The 18,781-nt window shown below is 36.3% G+C and overlaps 5 protein-coding genes and 1 non-coding gene across 9 annotated transcripts in view; 3 read left to right on the top strand and 3 right to left on the bottom strand.

Annotated features, from left to right (window-relative positions):
• Positions 1-310: 310 nt before the first annotated feature.
• On the bottom strand, positions 311-1,438 carry LOC107044992. The gene is made up of 3 exons (XM_015267077.1): positions 1,346-1,438; positions 854-1,295; positions 311-759 (listed from the first exon to the last, which is right to left on the bottom strand). Exons 1-3 carry the CDS (start codon positions 1,436-1,438, stop codon positions 311-313), a joined length of 984 nt encoding a protein of 327 aa, XP_015122563.1.
• Positions 1,439-3,048: 1,610 nt separating this feature from the next.
• Positions 3,049-3,120, top strand: Trnaq-cug. Its single transcript has one exon. It is a non-coding gene; the product is annotated as a tRNA-Gln (tRNA).
• A 227-nt stretch (positions 3,121-3,347) lies between these two features.
• Positions 3,348-6,687, top strand: LOC107044993 (histone-lysine N-methyltransferase SMYD3). 3 transcript variants are annotated; one of them, XM_015267078.1, is made up of 6 exons: positions 3,348-3,668; positions 4,237-4,478; positions 4,555-4,859; positions 5,426-5,705; positions 6,112-6,274; positions 6,347-6,687. In XM_015267078.1, the coding sequence occupies exons 1-6, from the start codon at positions 3,529-3,531 to the stop codon at positions 6,570-6,572; spliced, it is 1,356 nt and encodes a 451-aa protein (XP_015122564.1). In that variant the 5' UTR covers positions 3,348-3,528; the 3' UTR covers positions 6,573-6,687. The 3 variants fall into 3 exon arrangements, with proteins under 3 accessions (XP_015122564.1, XP_015122565.1, XP_015122566.1); XM_015267079.1 differs by having other exon boundaries at positions 6,112-6,244; XM_015267080.1 differs by having other exon boundaries at positions 6,112-6,264; positions 6,347-6,476.
• On the bottom strand, positions 6,660-7,896 carry LOC107044995 (small ubiquitin-related modifier 3-like). Its single transcript, XM_015267081.1, has 3 exons — positions 7,696-7,896; positions 7,474-7,599; positions 6,660-7,405 (listed from the first exon to the last, which is right to left on the bottom strand). Exons 1-3 carry the CDS (start codon positions 7,711-7,713, stop codon positions 7,271-7,273), a joined length of 279 nt encoding a protein of 92 aa, XP_015122567.1. The 5' UTR covers positions 7,714-7,896; the 3' UTR covers positions 6,660-7,270.
• Positions 7,897-8,825: 929 nt separating this feature from the next.
• On the top strand, positions 8,826-15,798 carry LOC107044997 (lysine-specific demethylase 4A). 2 transcript variants are annotated; one of them, XM_015267087.2, is made up of 7 exons: positions 8,826-8,931; positions 9,525-10,314; positions 10,382-11,102; positions 11,199-13,954; positions 14,048-14,161; positions 14,488-14,580; positions 14,796-15,798. In XM_015267087.2, the coding sequence occupies exons 2-7, from the start codon at positions 9,538-9,540 to the stop codon at positions 14,898-14,900; spliced, it is 4,566 nt and encodes a 1,521-aa protein (XP_015122573.1). In that variant the 5' UTR covers positions 8,826-8,931; positions 9,525-9,537; the 3' UTR covers positions 14,901-15,798. The 2 variants fall into 2 exon arrangements, with proteins under 2 accessions (XP_015122573.1, XP_015122572.1); XM_015267086.2 differs by having other exon boundaries at positions 10,382-13,954.
• LOC107044998 (neural/ectodermal development factor IMP-L2) overlaps positions 15,760-18,781 on the bottom strand; it is a 9,639-nt gene continuing 6,617 nt past the window's right edge. The window contains exons 3-7 of the mRNA XM_015267088.1: positions 18,165-18,226; positions 17,356-17,440; positions 16,953-17,136; positions 16,544-16,869; positions 15,760-16,247 (exon numbers count right to left, since the gene is read on the bottom strand). Coding sequence (XP_015122574.1) covers positions 16,230-16,247; positions 16,544-16,869; positions 16,953-17,136; positions 17,356-17,440; positions 18,165-18,226 — 675 coding nt within the window. The 3' untranslated portion in view covers positions 15,760-16,229. The remainder of the gene's footprint in view (positions 16,248-16,543; positions 16,870-16,952; positions 17,137-17,355; positions 17,441-18,164; positions 18,227-18,781) is intronic.

Below are 18,781 nucleotides of genomic sequence, written 5' to 3' on the forward strand. Positions count from 1 at the left end.
AGCTCAGAATCGGAGCTCATAGCCCTGAAGATGCAGACTGCAATGTTTGCGAAACGTCGGCGCAATGCTGAAACTCAACGCGGCATCCATCCGGAAGCCAACCAAGTCATTAATAATGGCCGCGAAAGCCTCAAAACTAAGAATATAATAACATTATAACTATAGGAAAATGAAGCAATGAGCGATGGAGGAATTTTCCACAGGAATATAAACAATATTTCTGACTAACATTTGTACAAAGACAGAACATTTTTAAATAATAAAAAGGAAATTCTCTCTGTCGAAAAGTCTCAAGCGTGAAAATTTTTTTTCAATGAATGTCTATAGCAAGACCAGTCACTACGGTTGGTAATCGCTCAATTTTTTCACCTCCATCAACTGTGGGCAACAATTTACCATCCCAGTGCAAATTCAAGACATTCGCTGTATGAAGACTGCTCTTCAGCTGTTCGGCCGTCTTTTTGCGAGATGCCATTCGCCTTCGTCTAAATGTGGCACAACTGAGATTGTAATCGTTTACAATCAGCCCTAGACTGCGGATGATCGTACTTGAAAAGAGCATTGCTGCAGAATTGCTAATGCCTATTCTGTCACAAACAGATGCTACTTCATCGATGATTTCTTTCCGTTTTTTAGGTGGAGGCTGACCAAGTTCATCTGAATAACTGGAGTGGACTCTTTTCAATTCAGCTGGACAGCATGACTTACTCGTACATGTGGTAGAAATTGACAGATCTCTTTCTGTAGACTGGCTCAGACCTAATAACAAAGATTAAAATCATTACGAAAATGTCTGAGCAAATATGAAATAATAATTCATTTTGGCAGTGAAAATTATGAATGAAAAACTTACTAAGAGTTTCTGCATCTTCTTGATCATCCCCTTCACACGAATTCACTGGTGACTCGGAGTCGTTGACAGAATTTGCATTGCAGGTGGTTGAGGTCCCCTGGTAATCTGATGTTGGAGGTCTTGATGGTGTTGGTGAATTGATTGAGTGGAAACCCCGGCGTTTTCCATCACGTTGAGAAACAAAAAATACTTTCTGATTCTCAGTCAAGGTATTCATTACATCCTTGTGTGAAATATCAAACAACAGATCTAAATTCTGCTGGAAAATTTCTTCTTCATTTCGTTGTGAAGTAGATCTCTTGCGACTAGCATTTTTTCTCAAATTTTGCCACTTCGTATAAAGTGTTTCTAATTTCACAACACAGCTTTTCATCGTTCTCACTGGAATTCCAGCTGAGTCCCACTCATTCGTGACTGCTTGTAGGGTTCTCGTTGCACTTGCCTGATCGTGTGATTATTTCCATGATGTTCATAAAAAAATAACTGTAATACCTGTCGACCTGTTGGCAATTTTCGCTCTTCAATTTTCTCCTTAACAGGACCGACCAGAGGAATTATCTTTGTCACTTTCCTTGCGTTTAACATGATTCAAACCGAGATATCCCGTGTACTATAAGACGTGTTTACGCGTTGACCTTTGTTCTACATAACTAACTAGGAAACAAAAGGTGATTAAAATTACCCCCCCCCCCGCATAACCCCATCGCGCCGCCATTTCAACTGGCCCGCGTTACCAACACAGCCCGGGAGAGCACATATACGTACCTCCGTCGATAAATAGAGTAAATAATCACCTACTCTATCGATACACTTGTAAAATGCTACAAAATAATAATCGAATCATCAATAGAAAAATTGATGATAATTTCCATTCATCAAATTTCAGGAAATAAAAAATATTTGAACCATGTAACAATGAAATTTGACAGATATATATACATATTCAACGCGTTAATGATATAATTCCATAAGAAAATGAGATGATCTGCCGAAAAGTCTTATGACATTTACTGATAAATCTGATAGTTTGGCTGTTAACAACTGTAAAACCTAAAAATCAAGGTACTTTCAAATTTAACTTGGAATAACTTTCGAACGCGTAGATTCGTCATAAAATTCCAAAAGAACTTCTTCGTAGAGCGTTCAATTTCCTATGAGACCTGAAATTTTCATCATTTTTCCTTCATCCGTTCTCGAGTTACAAAAATCGGAAATGAAAAACTCAGTTCTCCCCATGTTAATCTTATGGAAAATGGATAATCGCAATGCGCGATCTCTAAATATTTTCATTAAGGGCTGAAACAGCTGTTTTTGTTTACCTTTCTAGAAGTAGTAAACCATAGTGTGACGTTTTGAGTTAGATCACCCATCGCATTAATCCTGGGTGATCTAACATGTGACTAGTCCCTGGGACTAGTCACAAATAGAAATAAGCTTTCCTTTCCTAGGGCCGTCGTACCCTTTGTTGACCGGCTAACTGTCGCGTGGGATTCACTCAAGTTGGGAATGATAAGGGAATTGGAAGGTATTGTAGCGAAGATAAATACACGATTAACTGGTAAAAGTATGGTATATTTAACTCAACTACTAACTACAATACACGACAGTGTTATTGATGGGTTCGGCAAACGCGTTATTAATATTTGAAGGAGCTGGGATGACCGTCCAGCTTCACTCCCGATCGTACTCTGCCCTATTCCAGAGTCTTTGTAAAATGCTCAAAACCTAAAATTGCAGAGCAAGCAGTCTCACGGTCCCGAAACACTAAGACAATTAAGTGCCATCATTGACACACAACTAGAACAGTTAAACAGCTTCTTTACCGAGAAGCTGGACTCAGATGGCACCGTGAGAGTGCTGAGCTCTGCTCCTGCACGATGAGAAAGAAATCATATTTCTTTTCTCATCGTCCCACATTATAAATTTAATGTAACGTATTATTCATAATACGTCACATTGTATTCAACAAATAACCGACGTATTAATGACAATACGTCACAATAGACTTCGGGAAAAAAAAATATTATTTTTTTTTTGACTTGGTCTAGTATTGTATACTTACAATACGCTCATTAATCTCCAGGCCCTGATAACATCGCCTCTATGGTTAATTTAACGATTACAGCAAAACCACGAGATAGCAATTAATAACAGCAACGGCTCATTAGAACATACTTCTGCAATACTAAAAAAATGGTTCCATGGTGTAATGGTTAGCACTCTGGACTCTGAATCCAGCGATCCGAGTTCGAATCTCGGTGGGACCTTAAATTTTTTTATTTTTTCAACCTCTACTATTCTTTTAAAAAAAAAAAGACCATGATAGATTATGTACACTGCAATCGGCTTAATACTCAGTGTGCTTATTTTTATTGATTATTTTTATTGAGACACGATAAGCGATTACTAATGATTTGTGGAATAGAGGGCGCCACTTCATGGCCCTCTCTCTCAAACTAAGTATAAAGCAATTAGTACACATGTGTGTGTCACGTACTTTCTCCTGTAAGAGTGTAGCGTGGTAGATTCGAATGGATAATAATTATACCCCCAATGACAATGAACCGGAGAGACAAAAACGGTAGTAGACCAAAATAGTTGAAATCTCGCCGGCGGGTGAGTGGAACGTTATTTTTGGCTCGACTGGCCCGTGCTACGTGTGAAAACATAACGAGATGGCAGACAATGAGGCTAATCCTGTAAATGGAGTACTAAAAGGAATTAAAAAAGGAACAACTATCCTCACTGCGGAGCCCTTTGCATTTGTTTTGAGTGATCACCACAGGAAAGAAAGATGTGATCAGTGTTTCAAAAGGTATTTAATCCTTCACTCGTTCAGTGTTAATCTTTACTTATCATTTTTAATTCGCGTAATTTTAGGACTTTTATTAACTTTCGAGGAAAATTCTGTAATTTTTTAAGAGGTTGGAAGAACTTATAAAGCCAACATTCCTCATGATTAAGGGAAATTAGTAGCAGCTCTGATGAAATGAAAAAAAAAATTTCTTCTCATAGGCGAATTCTTGTATTCATTTTTTACCTACTTCAGTTAATAATTCATCCACTCAAAGACTTCAAAAATAAAAATGAAAATAGACGGCAATGTAAAAAAAAATATTGAAAATCTAATGAACAACGAGACACCTGGGTTACCTACACAAATAATGTAGATGTTTGAAATTTCAAGCATCATATGAACTCATGCTAGCGTCTAAATTCAGTGCACAGTGTCTATATAATTTCTGAATAATCAACTCGGGTTAGCGGATTAAAATTTCTACCAACATGAAAAAGAAAACTCCGTCTGTCAATTGAAATTCTCAAATGAGCAATTTTTTAAATTCTTTCGCTTTTGAATAAACATCCTCAATTTTTCATTTTAGCTGCAAAATATCAAGATGCGCTGGTTGCCAATACGTTTTTTACTGTGGACGAAATTGCCAAAGAAAAGCTTGGCCCATCCACAAAGTGGAGTGCCCTAATATCAAGAGGATCCATCCACGTATACTTCCAGATGCAGCTCGAATAATGGCGAGAATAATAATAAAATTGAGCCATAATGGAAAAGAGGAACAGGGATTCTATACACCGCAGAAATACAGAGTTTTCCACGACTTGATGTCACGTAAGGTGTTTACCATTTCTAAGCCTGGAGAAGTAATGATATACAGGGTATGAAAATAAATTGTTTCTATTCACAGATGTTATGGACATTAAAGAGGATATGAAGAAAATGGAGCACTTCACCTCTCTGAGTATAGTACTTGTTGAATTTCTACCAATGAATATATTGCCAGATGTCAAGGAATTGCTGGGCATATTTGGACGCATGAGTGTAAATTCTTTTAATATTCTTGATACTGATATGACTAGTTTGGGAGTTGGAATATACTTGGGACCATCGATTATTGATCATAGTTGCAAACCAAATTCTACCGCTATCTTCGAGGGAACAACCCTTATTATACGCACACTTTGTGATTTACCAGCTCTTGATTGGTCTAAGGTGAGCATTCTATCATCGTCGCTTAAATTAAGGGCAGACTGAGAATACTATCACATCATATTCGTTGGTGGGACGATGAACAAAATGGAACAATCATTCTGTAAAAGTAAACTTAATTCGGGCTCCATTTATTTTATCTTCGACTCTCAGAGAAATTACAGCCTAATAATGAAAGAAATAAAGAGGACCAGGACTCTGGACCAATTATCTTTAATATTCTCTTCGTTATTTGTACCATTTTTTATTTTTACCATTTGAAGTCATTGGCCATCCATTTGATGTGAAATATAAATTTTATACAAACAAACCGCCTCTGCCCAACCAACTTGATTATCTTCTATTCACATATGTCCAGATGTAGGCGAGAGTGACGTAGAATAAATACTTGTGACACCTTAAAAAACGTTAATAATAATTAAACTAATTACTAATGACATATGATTTTTTTTTTCTTGAAAAAATTCCCGTCCGTGAGGGATTAATGTAATTTATTTCGTTGTGAAGAATAATAATTTACCTAATTGTAGTTGATAATTTTTTTTTGTTTCATGTATTTGTATTTCTAGATTCACATTACCTACATCGATATACTAAAGGACACAAAAACAAGACGTGCAGAGCTGCAAAAATCCTATTACTTTTTTTGCGAATGTGAGCGATGCAATTCTCCAGAGACTATCGAAATTGCCGCAGCCTGCCCGAATAAAAAATGTACATATCCGTGTCAATCAACTGACGCCCATTGCATGAAATGCGGTGAGGAGTTTCCAGAGTATTTTAAAGAGCGTTTTGATGAAGTCAGCGAACTGTCTGTTTTTCACCTGGAAAAAATGGAAAATACAGCATGTAAGTACATTTTCACAATTTTGGTAAATGATGTGTCCTAAGGAGAACCGTTTCTCAAAAGAAAATTCTAAAAGTACCCAAGCTAAATCTTCAATTTGAAAATATTGCTCTAAAAATACTGCCAAATTTTAATTCAAATTAATTGATCATCAGTCGATATTCATATAAATTATCACGGACAATGAATTGTACGTAATTTTTCATGTGATTAAGTCTCTTCGTTTGGCATACATTACTTTTTCCACTCTAACGAGTAACAAATACGTGAATTTCATTAATTTGCAACACATTTTAGCAAATGGGAAATTTAAAATACTTTTTTTTAGATACGTGCTTCACATTAGGACACTCCAAATTATTTATCGAAAAGAAGGCCCTTGTAATTTTCATTAATTCCAATACATAGATTTGGATGCAGCAAGAATGTGCTTGGAAAAACAAGAAGGTGTGTTGCATCCCTATAATCTTTTAGTAGTTCGAATGTTGGAAATGGCTTTGGCTGCTGCTATGGAATTGGAGCGATGGGAAGATGCTGAAATGTATGCCTCTCAATTGACTGGTAGATATTTGTAAGTTGATAGATTTTGCGCTATTTGAATCACCAGCAAGATTAATCGTTCTGTCTTCTATTCCATTTTTAGATTTTACTTCGGTGAAACACATCCAATGACTGGGCAAGTACATTTTGTACGAGCAAAATTGCTCTCATTCCAGAAGAACAGTCGTTTGGGCTTGGAATATATTACCAAAGCTGCTGAATTAATAAAAATTTCATTCGGCGATGATCACTCAAAGATTAAAAACGAAGTGAAGCCACTCCTTGATCAGTTATTAGCTGAATATCACTTTGGAAAAAATGGTTACTAATCAGTCAATATCATAATCATCGTTATCACAATTCTGAAATCAATTGCATGTGGAAAAACAGTAGAGACATTTTGTAACTTGAACGTGTCGAAATAAAAGTATTTTATTATTTCTATCCCAATTGTCTCCTAACATCTGTCATGATGAACGCCATTTTATCGAAAAACTGAGTTTATTACATGAACTTCATATGTTATTACATTTAGACGTTAGATATTTCTATACAAAGTTTTTTTTGTATTTTCACATTTTTCTTATTCTTCCAACGTTTATCATTATCATTATATTCCTTAACTTAATAAAATGTGAATGGAAATTATGAAAAAGTATGAAGACGTGAACTGGAAAATAATGGAATCTCAAAATGGCTTGAAAAAATTAAGTCTGATAGGGTTCAAAAACTTTGCAGAGATGGAGAACTCTCGGAACCAATCTATACTCTGGCTAAGAAATGTTTTAGGATCCAAAGCCATTATTAATAAATTTTGGTTATAATAGTACCAAGAAATTATTATCTACCAAAAGCTGAAAATAATCCTCCTAACAGACTGATTGCAATGTCTTTTCACATCCGTTCTTATCAAATTCGAATTTAAGTATTACAAAAAAAAGTAAGAGACATAAAAATAACAAAACAATGTCATCGATTTGTAGGGTAGGAAAGTTGAATGAATCTATGATAATAGCGATCTTTCCACTCAACATGTCCCGCCTGTTTGTTGCTGATAGACTTCAATAGTATCACCCTCCTCCATCTCGAGGCTGGAAGGGGTGTCTGACTCATCAATTGCCTGTCCGTCGAATCTGAATCTTACTGCTGCAATTGCCAAACCCTTTTGACAGAAAAAACGGATTATTTCGAGTTTTATGTACTTCATGATAACGTAAACAAACAAATCACCTCACGATCACAGTAAGCACTCATCAGTTTTCGCAGGGGTGTATGTTTCTTTATTTTGAACTGAACCACTGCACTATCTTGACCAAGAACCTTTAAATTGATGTGCTCTGTCTCACCCTTTGTTTCCTGAAAAAAGAATTTTAAATGTCAAATTAAGCGACTATTCCAATGAACCGAGATGAAGGGAAGAAAAAAGCAGAGATTGAGGTTAAAACTTCCTACCTTCTTATCTTCTGACATGATTTTTGAAAATAATTTTTTCTCAGACAAAAAAAGCAATATCACCTCCAAAAAATAAGTTTAAAATTACGGGTGGTAATGTTTATTTATTGATAAATGATGATTTATCACAAAGCCCGCTCTTCAAGTAGATCTTGTCGGTACATTCCGTTTCGTCGAAATTTTGATCACTCTGATGTTGGCTTTGTCCATTCAAATTATATTGTTGGCTAACTTCAGGTAAGTGTCCAATCAATTTACAACGGACGATTATTCTTACTAAACTTCGCGGGACAAGCGGACAACTATAACTGTTCTTCTTTTTTGTTTTATTTTGTTTTCTTTCAATACGTTTCGAAATTCAAAAAAGTCTAATTGTTGCATAATAAAATTTATGACGATATAGAGCATAGGAAAGCGCAAAAAAATCATTTCAATGACAAATGACGGGAAATTTCTTCATTCCTTCTCTATTATCCTATTTTTCATGTACTGGATTCATTTGATTTCTTGTACATCATCATGGGAATTCATAAACAAAGGTGTTCATAAAAATGATTTTATAATTTTTTTCAAATTATGTGCAACGAATTCTTTAATTTTACAACATGAATGAAGAATATAAAAAATTTTACAACAAAATGTAAATTTTAATTTATTATTAAAAAAATTAGATCATTTAATAACAATGCTTCTAATTTTCAATTTGAAATAAATTGATAATTGCATATTTTTCACTTTTCTGGGAATATTTTCGTAGAAATGAGACTTTTTTGCTGCACCATCAAGAATTTCAAATACGTAAGTAAATTGAAATCTTCAGGTAGTATACCAAGGCCACCACCGAATATCAATTGTAAACCACTCCCGTATATCCCCAGGGATGTATATCAAGAGAAATGTCCAGGTACAGGGTTTATGGATAATTCGAAATAAGTACTGAATGCTTCAGTTTATGGGGGTAGTACAAAAGTTGTGAATTGATGTATATGCACAGGGTAATGGGAGCATGCGCAGTAGAGAATGTGTGTGTACGTGCCGAAGCGGGTCCCTCTCAGTGGCGGACATTGCTAATCGACGGAAAGGGATGGTGGGGTGAGCGGAGTGGAGAGCATTCTCCTGCGGGCCATCTTCGTAGTGTATATTCAGTGCGTGTTGTGACTTGTTAAAGTGTGTTGGGATTGTTTCCCATGCGTACTTTTCTCAATTAAAATGTGATTAGTGTTTTGACAAATAAAGGTGAGTACCTTTAATCCATTAATATGTTACAATATTCATTGGCGAACAAGCGAATTATAGAATAATATTGAGTCACGCCAATAAGTCAAGGGATGATACTGAACGAGTGATACTTGTCGTAATATTGTGTCTCGCACTATTATCATGTCTCATACGGGGAAAACAATTCGTCAATTATGTGAGTGAATAGAATGTTTCGTGTTGTTATTAGCCCTGTTTTATTGATAATAACTGGAGAACTAATTGTACTTTTGTTATCAATTTTCCTTGGTAGTCTGTCAATAAGTATCATCCATTTTGTTTATGCACCGCGCCGCACGCCTCGTTCTAAAAACATACGATTAGCAGTGGAGCGTCTGTATAACACACCTTCGAGCCAGCGCTCTCTTTTTATTATTTTTTTTTCTCTGTCGACTAATCCCCGGGATGATGAAACAAACGTTGAAAATTGTCCTTTGCAATATAATAGCTAATAGCTTTAGAAAATTCATTCCATCCGACCCGCTCAGAGAATAGACTTATTTCTTTATTATCGACTATAGACTATAAATATAAATAAATGTGAACTTGATGTTTTATTGTTTTACTTACAGATAATACGTGACAATGGTGAGAGATACGTCAGGGCGCACACCGCGTATTCAGGTGTTTCGGCCTACTTACGAGGAGTTTAAGAATTTTCCGAAATATGTGGAATACATGGAAAGTAAAGGAGCCCACAAAGCTGGTCTTGCAAAAGTCATACCACCACCAGAATGGGTTCCACGAAAAAGTGGCTACAACGTCGAGAGCATGGACCTCACAATACCTGCTCCAATATGTCAAGTTGTCACTGGTAAACAAGGACTTTATCAACAAATAAATATACAAAAGAAGTCCATGACGATTCAGGAGTATGAAAAGCTTGCCAATTCTGAACGTTACGCCACTCCTAAACATTTCGATTATGAAGATTTGGAGCGAAAGTATTGGAAGAACATCACATATGTTGCACCTATTTATGGAGCTGATGTCTCAGGCTCTCTCACTGATCCTGATGTTAAAGAGTGGAACATTAATCGTCTGGGGACTATTCTCGACTACGTGAATAAAGATTATGGGATTTCCATCGATGGTGTTAACACTGCGTATCTGTACTTTGGCATGTGGAAAACGACATTTGCCTGGCACACTGAAGATATGGATTTATACTCGATAAATTATCTGCATTTTGGAGCACCTAAAACTTGGTATGCCATTCCTCCTGAGCATGGCCGTAGAATGGAGAGATTGGCCAATGGATTTTTTCCTGGGAGTTATCAAAACTGTCAGGCTTTTTTGAGACACAAAATGTCTCTTATTTCACCACAGATATTGCGTCAATATTCGATACCATGCAATAAGGTAAATTTATTTAAAAAATTCATTTCATTCAAGAATTTAATTTTTATTTATTAAATTCTCATTACAGATTACACAAGAGGCTGGAGAAATTATGATAACGTTTCCATACGGTTATCATGCTGGATTTAATCATGGTTTCAATTGTGCTGAGTCTACGAATTTTGCTGCTCCACGCTGGGTGGAATATGGCAAGAGAGCAACTCAGTGTACCTGCAGTAAAGATATGGTGAAAATATCGATGGACACATTTGTTAAACGATTTCAGCCTGAGAGATATGATTTGTGGTTGCGAGGAGAGGACGTTGGGCCGCATCCTGAGGACCCCAGGCAGACAGCAGCCCCTATGCCATCTCAAATGGACCTTATGTGCAGCAATAGCAATGGTGAACTTCCCCAGAGTTATTTAAATGCTCCAAAAAATAAGAGGCACACGATTCACAAGAAAAAATCAATGTCCGGTGTCACTTCCGACATGAACATCGATGAGTTCGTTGATCGTGCTGACATCCCCCCTGAAGTAAAAAAGGCAATTCAAGATCTGGATCTGGAGGAGGACCAGCCTGATGAGCAGCAGCTGGAGGTCCTGGAGGACATTTGGCTGAAGGCTGGGGAACTCGAGGTGGAGGATGCACATATTTATGACGACGGTTACAGCCGCAAGAAGAATCGTAAGAGGAAGAAAAAAGTTAATTCAACCGACAAGGAGCCCAGACGGATAAAGACAAAAAAACCTATGAAATCAAATTCGATATCCGAGATTTCCAGCTCAACAGGTTCATCCAATTCAGGTACAAAACAAAATTACTTGAATATAATTGGTAACTCAGTGCCATGTCTTGTTTTACCTAAAATGACAAATTTGGATAATTTGACTGGAATTTTAGAGAGCGAGGCCATTAAAAGAAATAATGCTGTACTGAAGGGAGAGGAGACATCCGTTTCTGAATTATCTGAGGCATCTAAGAAGAAGAAAAAACACTGTAAACATGCAGAACGGAAGAAACATAAAAAACTTCATGAACATAAGAAGAAATTGAAAAATCTACCAGCAGTTAATATGTTCAATTCATCTCTGCCTCTGGATGTATCAGACGTCGATGTTCAAAGGAAATTAATGGCAATGCCTAGTCTCTCGTCTCAAAAAACATTGAGTAAAAAAGATACCACAAATACTAACTTCTTATCTAGCAGTATTATGTCTCAAAGCAGTGAAATTTATTCAAATAGTACTTCAGAAAAATCATTAGTCAATAATGAACAATTAAACACATGTGACACTCAAACGAATACTACAAATTCAACATCACAACTTAATTCAGTAATATTCTTGAAACAAGGAACCTCAACAGAAACCGTTGACTCAGGCACATCACTACTGATGTCATCAACAACATCAGACTCTTCTACTGAAACAAAACCATTCACATTCACAACATCCTTAGTTGGCAGACCAATGATGAGTTATAAAAATGATATTATAAAAGCTCCTAGGCTAAGTGTTTTGCAAAAACCAGGGGGTATAAAAAAAGAGATTAGTTCGTCTGAATCACACGTCAAGGAGGATAGGGAGACCCTGAGTGCAGCTGACAGTCTTCTGGTCCTCAAACAAACGCCTTCAAGATTGCAACCTGACACCAAGACAGGTGTCTCTCCAAGTACAAACATGATGTTCCTGCAGAAGCCAATATTCCCTCAAGGTGTATCACGAGACTCCCAGATGTCCAATGAGTGGTACGACCAGATCGAGAAATTCAAAATGGTACATACATCAATTATTCCAGAAACATCCCAGCCTCTTGTCAGTATTCTCCAAAGCCCATCATCAAAGCCAGCATTTACTTTTACTCTCAGTACAGCCAGTGTAAATTCTGACGCGTTGAATGATGAAGGGAAGAATTTCCCTGAAGGGAATAAACTCATGCAGAAAAGTTTTTGGCAAATGCCCAACAATAACAATGCACATTATCATTCTACTGAGCCTCCTGCAGAGATAAAACCCCTTTTGACATCGACGATTGCAAGTACAGGCAACGTACACCTTGTTAGCCCACAGAATGAAAAAATCGGGGCACCCAAACCATTCCCAATTGGACAAAAGTTGTTCGCCCCGGTGAGTCTTGGAACATCAGTTCTCAAATTCCCTCGGAATATTAACGAAGGAGAAATTGTCATACCACAACCCCAGTATCATACAAATTTTCCAATACAAACTCCATCAAAACCAACGAAGAGGACTCCAAGGAAGAAAATACCAACAAAATTGTCACGCGCTATTCAAAATCCAGAGGAGGATTATAGGGGAGTAGTTGAGCCTAAAATGTGTTCTATTGCCACTCAAGTGGATAATTTGACCGCTCTGGAAGATGAAATAACATTTGCAATACTTCCCGCAAACAACGAACCTCCAGAAATCATATGGAAACAAGATTTAACGCCTACACAGCCTTTGATTCCTGTAACATTACCAAACGATAACACTGAGGAAACAATCAAATCTCCATCACAAACCTGCAGCCCTCCAGGTAAATGTCCAACTTTATCTCCTCCAGAAACAACGCAGGGCAGTAATACCAGAGGAAAGAAGCCACCAGCATCGAAAAGAAAGCCAAAGGACAAACCGACTAAACTGATTTTAACCAACAGTCAAGAGGAGATGGACTTGCCACCGCCGGTGCTCAGCATCGAACAAAATTACCCTATGGTGAAGCAGGAGCCAATGAAAACACCACCACCAACAACAGTTTATCCTGGTCAAATATTACCTGGACATATTTCAACGATGTTATATCCAAATATCCCAGATTTGGAGACTCAACAGAGTTTCAATGACTACTGGAGTGCCCAAGCATCTCACTGTGCAATATGCACCGCCTTTGCTGCAACAACTGATAAAAATTATCGTCAGATGCCTCCAGACTGGAAATACTGCAAGCCAACAGTGCTACCAGAGAATTCACCAATTTGGGTGTCATCTTCATTATTTGCTGCTAATTCTAAGGAGCAGAGTGTAGAGCCCGAAAATGATAAATTATTGAGATGTCGTGAGTGTCACGTTACTGTTCATGCCTCCTGCTATGGGATAACAGTATTACCCACAGATTTACCAAATTGGGCATGTGATAAGTGTAAAGCTGGAATGATACAAGTCATGTGTTGCCTATGTCCAATGAGAGGAGGAGCTGTCAAGAGAACGAGTGACAGTCGATGGGCGCATATTCTCTGTGCTCTATTGATACCGGGAGTGACCTTTAAGGATCCTGTCAATAAAGATCCCATCAATGTACTAACGATAAAAGCCGATCTTGTGAGACAGAGATGTTCATGTTGTGACCAGAGGGATGGAGTTTGTCTGGGTTGTCACGTTTGTGGAGCTCTGTTTCATCCCTCTTGCGGCCTTGTTACAGGTGCGACCTTCATTATACCTGCGTACAACTCTCAGGAACTTCAGGTTACCTGTTATGGTCATGCCAATCGAAAGGAGAATAGCCCATTAGTTAGAAATGGGGAAATTGTGTGGGCAAAACACAGAAACAAACGATATTATAAAGCTACGGTGCAATCAATAGATACACATCTATTCTACATGGTCACCTTTGATGACTCTAGCTTCAGCGATGACCTCTATCCTAGAGATATCACAGTAAGTACATATTTTCAACGTTCATTTCTGATTGAATTACATGCGTAGACATTAGAGGACAGATAAATGATTGCATGATTCTATTATCTTCAGAACTATCAAGCTGGAAGTATACCCACTGTAGGAGCAGCCGTAAAAGTTAAGTGGACGGATGGTCAGATTTATGATGGCATTTTCGAAGGCACAAATCCTCGCTACATGTACACTGTAAGAAGTGATGCTATTTATTACTTGATTTTACTTTAGTAGTTAATAAATGAAATAGTGTCAGTCGATTTCACCTCACTTTCACTTTTTGTATAATATATCGCGGAAACCAGTGAAAATAGTAACATTTTTTTTCTTAATATTTCATGTTTCCCAAAATTATGCAATTTCTGTCAGAATTCACAGTATCTTAACTGTTTCATTTTAAGGGATAAAGCCACCAGGATTAAGAGAAGAAACTGTTTCATGTCTATACAGTTAAATTGCAATTCTCATTTAGGACAAATTTCTCAATTGATTCTTCATTTTTCGATTTTCTTTCACAGGTGTTGTTTGAAGATGCATCACAGTTGGTTGTAAAACGCGATCAAATTTATAGTCTACAGGAGGATATGCCAAGAAGAGTGCTCTCGCGTCTGGTGAGTCCAGTCATCATGAATTAAAAAAATGCTAAAAGCACCTGGAGAAATGAAATAAGAGAACCCTAATTAATTCTTTAATGCCAGTTTTATTGTAACCAACCTTCTTTTCTCCTTTGTACTTTTATTTTCAACACCGATTACTTTAATTTTATTTATTAATTGACTTTTCCTTTCCTATATGTTGATTCTTCTGACCATTTTATTTACCAAAGTCTACTGCAACTGAAATGAAGCATCGATATCATCTTTATGGCACTGACAGTGAGTTTGAGAATCAACGCAAGGAGAAACAGTCGGTGAAAAAGTTTAAATATTAACCAAACGACTGAATTAAGTGAGATAATGAAATGTATTTAGATTTTTTTGTAAATATATGTAATTCATTATTTTTTCGTTTCACAGAAAATTCGATTTATCTTTATGTAAATGGTGATGATTCATTTAAGGATGTATTATCTAAATGAGAGGCAGATACTATTGGTCTTTGACTGAATTTTACAATTGACTAAACTTTTATCATTGCAAAAGAACAGGAATTTGTCGTTGAATCAATGTGACGTTGGTGTGCAAGTCTTTTATACGTTTGATCATTCACAATAATTGAATTATCAAATAAGTCCACGGAAGCTTCAGTTTTCGATTTTTATACGTTGCACAATCTATCGGCTGAAAACTGTTGTCTGCAGATTAGCAGGATAAGAATTGAAAAGAAGCGAGTGAAAAGATAGAGATAATCTATGATTTATAAATCAACTACTACATGTATTATAAACATTATCGTGTGAATATTGTAATTAGTCCTGGAACTTTAAGAATCTGACTTAAATGGGAAACAGAGTGTACCCTCATTATCTGAAAATAAAACCTCGAGTATTCGAGTGTAGTTTGTTTAATAATTGATAAAAATACAGTTGATATTATAGAGATACTTGTAAAAAATCATATGTAAGAAAAGAGTAAAATGATACAACTGGACATAGAGTGGTCCACAGAGTAATTGTGCAAATTGATCCATGAATTGAACAATTGTTCAGTGAACATTTCAAATAAGGTGATTAAAATTTTAATTGATAAATGCTTATTGCAATAAAGTAGACATGCTAATTGTTGTATGTAACAATAAAGAAAGATTTATGAACGATTAAACAAGGATAAAATCATGAAATGTACAATATGTGGTATGACAAAATACATTTATTCACTTGTAAGTACATATTTCCGGCGATCATAAATATATTAATTACATAAATACACCCTGATCACACCGACAAATAACCAATAATAATACATTAATTAATCAATTAATTGGTCAATGATAACGTGGAATGTAATTTTGTACGAGACAAAAATAATTGAAGATTTAGGGAGAGAAAAATAATTTAAATAATGACTACGTATGGGATTCGGCCTTAACAAATAAGAGGCGTTTACTAACACTTAATGACTAGATAAGTATGTCGTGCTTTCGTTCTCTTTTTTTTGTCTTCTTCCATAAAAAAATGCGAGGATCGCTGCCGGCAAGGTTTCTTTTTTAAATTTTCATTTTCAGCACAATAGTCAGCTATCTAAGAACTAGAAACAGGTGGATTGCAAGTACTCTCAATGGCCATTGGTTCATCTTGTTTTGTGTCCTTAATGGGGACATTTTAACCCCTATCGTCGCGCTGAATTATAAAAAATAAATTAAAAACTTGGATGAGATGACATATTGGAATAATTTTAGTAGGGAAGAAGTTCAAGAGTCATAGTCAATTTCACATTATTGTTTTGTAGGGTATCCTTGAATCTATGAGAGTTCATAGAGACATTTTTTGTGCAGCGCTAAGAGAGAGTAACAATAGCCTTCTATTGTTTATCCCTCTTATTAAAATAAATTTTTGAATTCATCTTTTAACCCAAGAAACAATACTTTATGTAACGACCAAGTTGTTGATTAAAATTGATAATTTTAATAACTTACTTGGGCCGGATAGATGAATGTGGAGACTCGGTCCTCTCCCAAATTCGATCTTGCTATACAAGTATATTCATTCATGTCATCCCACTCGAGTGCATTAATCAGCAGGTTGCCAGTACTAAGTACTTTATAACGTGGATTGAAGAGGTGATTCGTAATTAAACTACCATCTGATGTTTCCCATGTGATGTAAGGCCGGGGTTTTCCTGTGGCTATACACGGAAGGATCACTGATGTATCTTGAAATGCGACGACAGTCGCCGCATGATGGGTTATGACAGGTGGACGAAAGGAGCCACAGGATCCACTTCGCGTTGAGTTTACGTTATCTAAATAATTGATGGGGGAAGATTAGACATTCATCGTACAAACGGATTGTTATTCCTGATGTAATAAAATCTTTTCGACTTACCAGGTACCAAAATATTTGTTGATTCCCATTTGACTTTGTCACCGGCAATCGCCACGCAGTGAATAGGCCCTTCATCCTGTTTCGATGCGCAATCAATCACATATTTTGATTCCTTTTTTGCAGCACCGGCATTTACAAATACTGATGGGTCATAAGCGAGGCTCGTTTTTTTAAGTTCATCGAGCTAAAAGAGATGTTAAGAAATTTAATATTCATTCAGTTTATTATTAGGGAAACATTCGAGAAGTTCTCGTAATTCACAAATTAATTTTTCATCAATTGAGCTCACTCCTGACTTTGTGCAACGAGAAAATATTACATTTATTATAGATTCAGTCAGTGATGAAGAATTAAAAAAATCTCACTCTTCTCTACCATGTTATTTAGTTTCATTTTAACTCACCTGTCGCTGAATATTTCCACCACGTATCCAATAGATTTGAGGTGCTGGTCCACCTTCACCTTTACAGGTCAACTCATAATATTGCCTGCAACAAAATACTTATTATTAGTTAGACGCAGTTGGAAATTTAAGTTAGATTTAAGACCAATTTATTAATTAATTTCTATTTAACGTTGAGAACTTAAGAAAACTGAATTGCATCATAATCATTGGAATTGGAGTTCGCTCCAGTTATTCCACATTGACTGATCTAGTGAATCAGTGATCCTTTAATAAAAAATCCAGTGTAACGTTTTTCGAAGCCAATCTATTCGGCGTATTGTATCATTAGAATATATATACTTTAGGGATGGTATTGTAAAAAAATAACAATTTCAATATAAAATATTTCAAATACATATTTGAAATATTACATATTATTATATATTTGAGATATTTTTCAAATTATGTCATATTTATGCTATTGTTATAATTCTACGTAATATATTATTATGATGGCTAACACGTTGACAAAATGATCCATCAAATTTTCCTCAGCTACAAAGTTAAACATAGTGCAATATTCAATTAATATTCAATTTATTCAATTTTTAATTTGTATACACCATTAAAGGAATCAAAACAAATAAATGTAGTGTAGCATTAGGCCCCATGGAGCACATTCGCGCGCGGAGCGCGCGGACACATCTAGTAAGGTTGAAATTTCTGTAAATGGGCTGTTGTTGAATATTTCGACAACTTTCTATCAGTGTAATGCCTAGATTTCAACATAAAAATCGATGTTTTTAAATATAAATGAAAAAAATTACCCTTTCGAAAGAACGCGAGAATGCAGTGATCCAGATAACTCCACTTTAACCCATTCTTTGCTCTGAAATAGATCAAAATAATAACTCACTAAAATTTATATTAACTAGAAACGCAAGATATTAATTAATATAAAAAAGTTTGCGTGTACTAATCTACATGATTCTCTTATGCAACTATTATCACGAAACGTCTAACAGGAAATAATTTCTAAACCCTGATGGATGATCCCGACACTTGCGAGTGTCGGATATTTCCTCATTCCGGCAGTCCGATTGGACTTTCCGACAGTTAAGGTTGGGAGGCCCAGGTCTCGGTGGGAGTAATTAATTGATGAGCTAGCCTGAACAAGGGGATGATGGGGAATTATCCAGTAGATTTTAAAACAATTTAAAATTGAAAATACCGAGTAGATAATTCCTCCTCCCCCCGGTCGATCAACAAATCTTAATTGGTTTTAATATCGGCTCGATTATTCCCAATGACTCCTTCATTAAGGCCGGCTCATTAACTCATTCAACAACTATTAATCAAGTTTCGGAAACATTGTGGGGTGACAGTTTCTATGACTGTTCCTCCGACACTGCTTCCGATCCCCCCCCCCCCCCCCCCCCCCCCC

Source organism: Diachasma alloeum, unplaced genomic scaffold (assembly GCF_001412515.2).
Source record: "Diachasma alloeum isolate Michigan unplaced genomic scaffold, Dall2.0 Dall_scaffold_00859, whole genome shotgun sequence".
In the NCBI taxonomy this organism is placed as follows: domain Eukaryota; kingdom Metazoa; phylum Arthropoda; class Insecta; order Hymenoptera; family Braconidae; genus Diachasma; species Diachasma alloeum.

Bases quoted from the DNA above. Each gene is read 5' to 3' on its own strand.
- LOC107044995 (XM_015267081.1), bottom strand. The intron at 7,406-7,473 runs GTGATTTGTTTG...TTCTGTCAAAAG, and splicing joins GTGCTTACTGTGATCGTGAG to GGTTTGGCAATTGCAGCAGT.
- LOC107044992 (XM_015267077.1), bottom strand. From the start codon at position 1,438: ATGTTAAACGCAAGGAAAGTGACAAAGATAATTCCTCTGGTCGGTCCT. The intron at 1,296-1,345 runs GTATTACAGTTA...TCACACGATCAG, and splicing joins AATTGCCAACAGGTCGACAG to GCAAGTGCAACGAGAACCCT. The intron at 760-853 runs GTAAGTTTTTCA...CTTTGTTATTAG, and splicing joins AGAAGATGCAGAAACTCTTA to GTCTGAGCCAGTCTACAGAA.
- LOC107044997 (XM_015267086.2), top strand. From the start codon at position 9,538: ATGGTGAGAGATACGTCAGGGCGCACACCGCGTATTCAGGTGTTTCGG. The intron at 14,162-14,487 runs GTAAGAAGTGAT...TTTCTTTCACAG, and splicing joins ATCCTCGCTACATGTACACT to GTGTTGTTTGAAGATGCATC. The intron at 14,581-14,795 runs GTGAGTCCAGTC...TATTTACCAAAG, and splicing joins GAAGAGTGCTCTCGCGTCTG to TCTACTGCAACTGAAATGAA.
- LOC107044993 (XM_015267078.1), top strand. From the start codon at position 3,529: ATGGCAGACAATGAGGCTAATCCTGTAAATGGAGTACTAAAAGGAATT. The intron at 4,479-4,554 runs GTAAGGTGTTTA...TTCTATTCACAG, and splicing joins TTTCCACGACTTGATGTCAC to ATGTTATGGACATTAAAGAG. The intron at 4,860-5,425 runs GTGAGCATTCTA...TTGTATTTCTAG, and splicing joins CAGCTCTTGATTGGTCTAAG to ATTCACATTACCTACATCGA.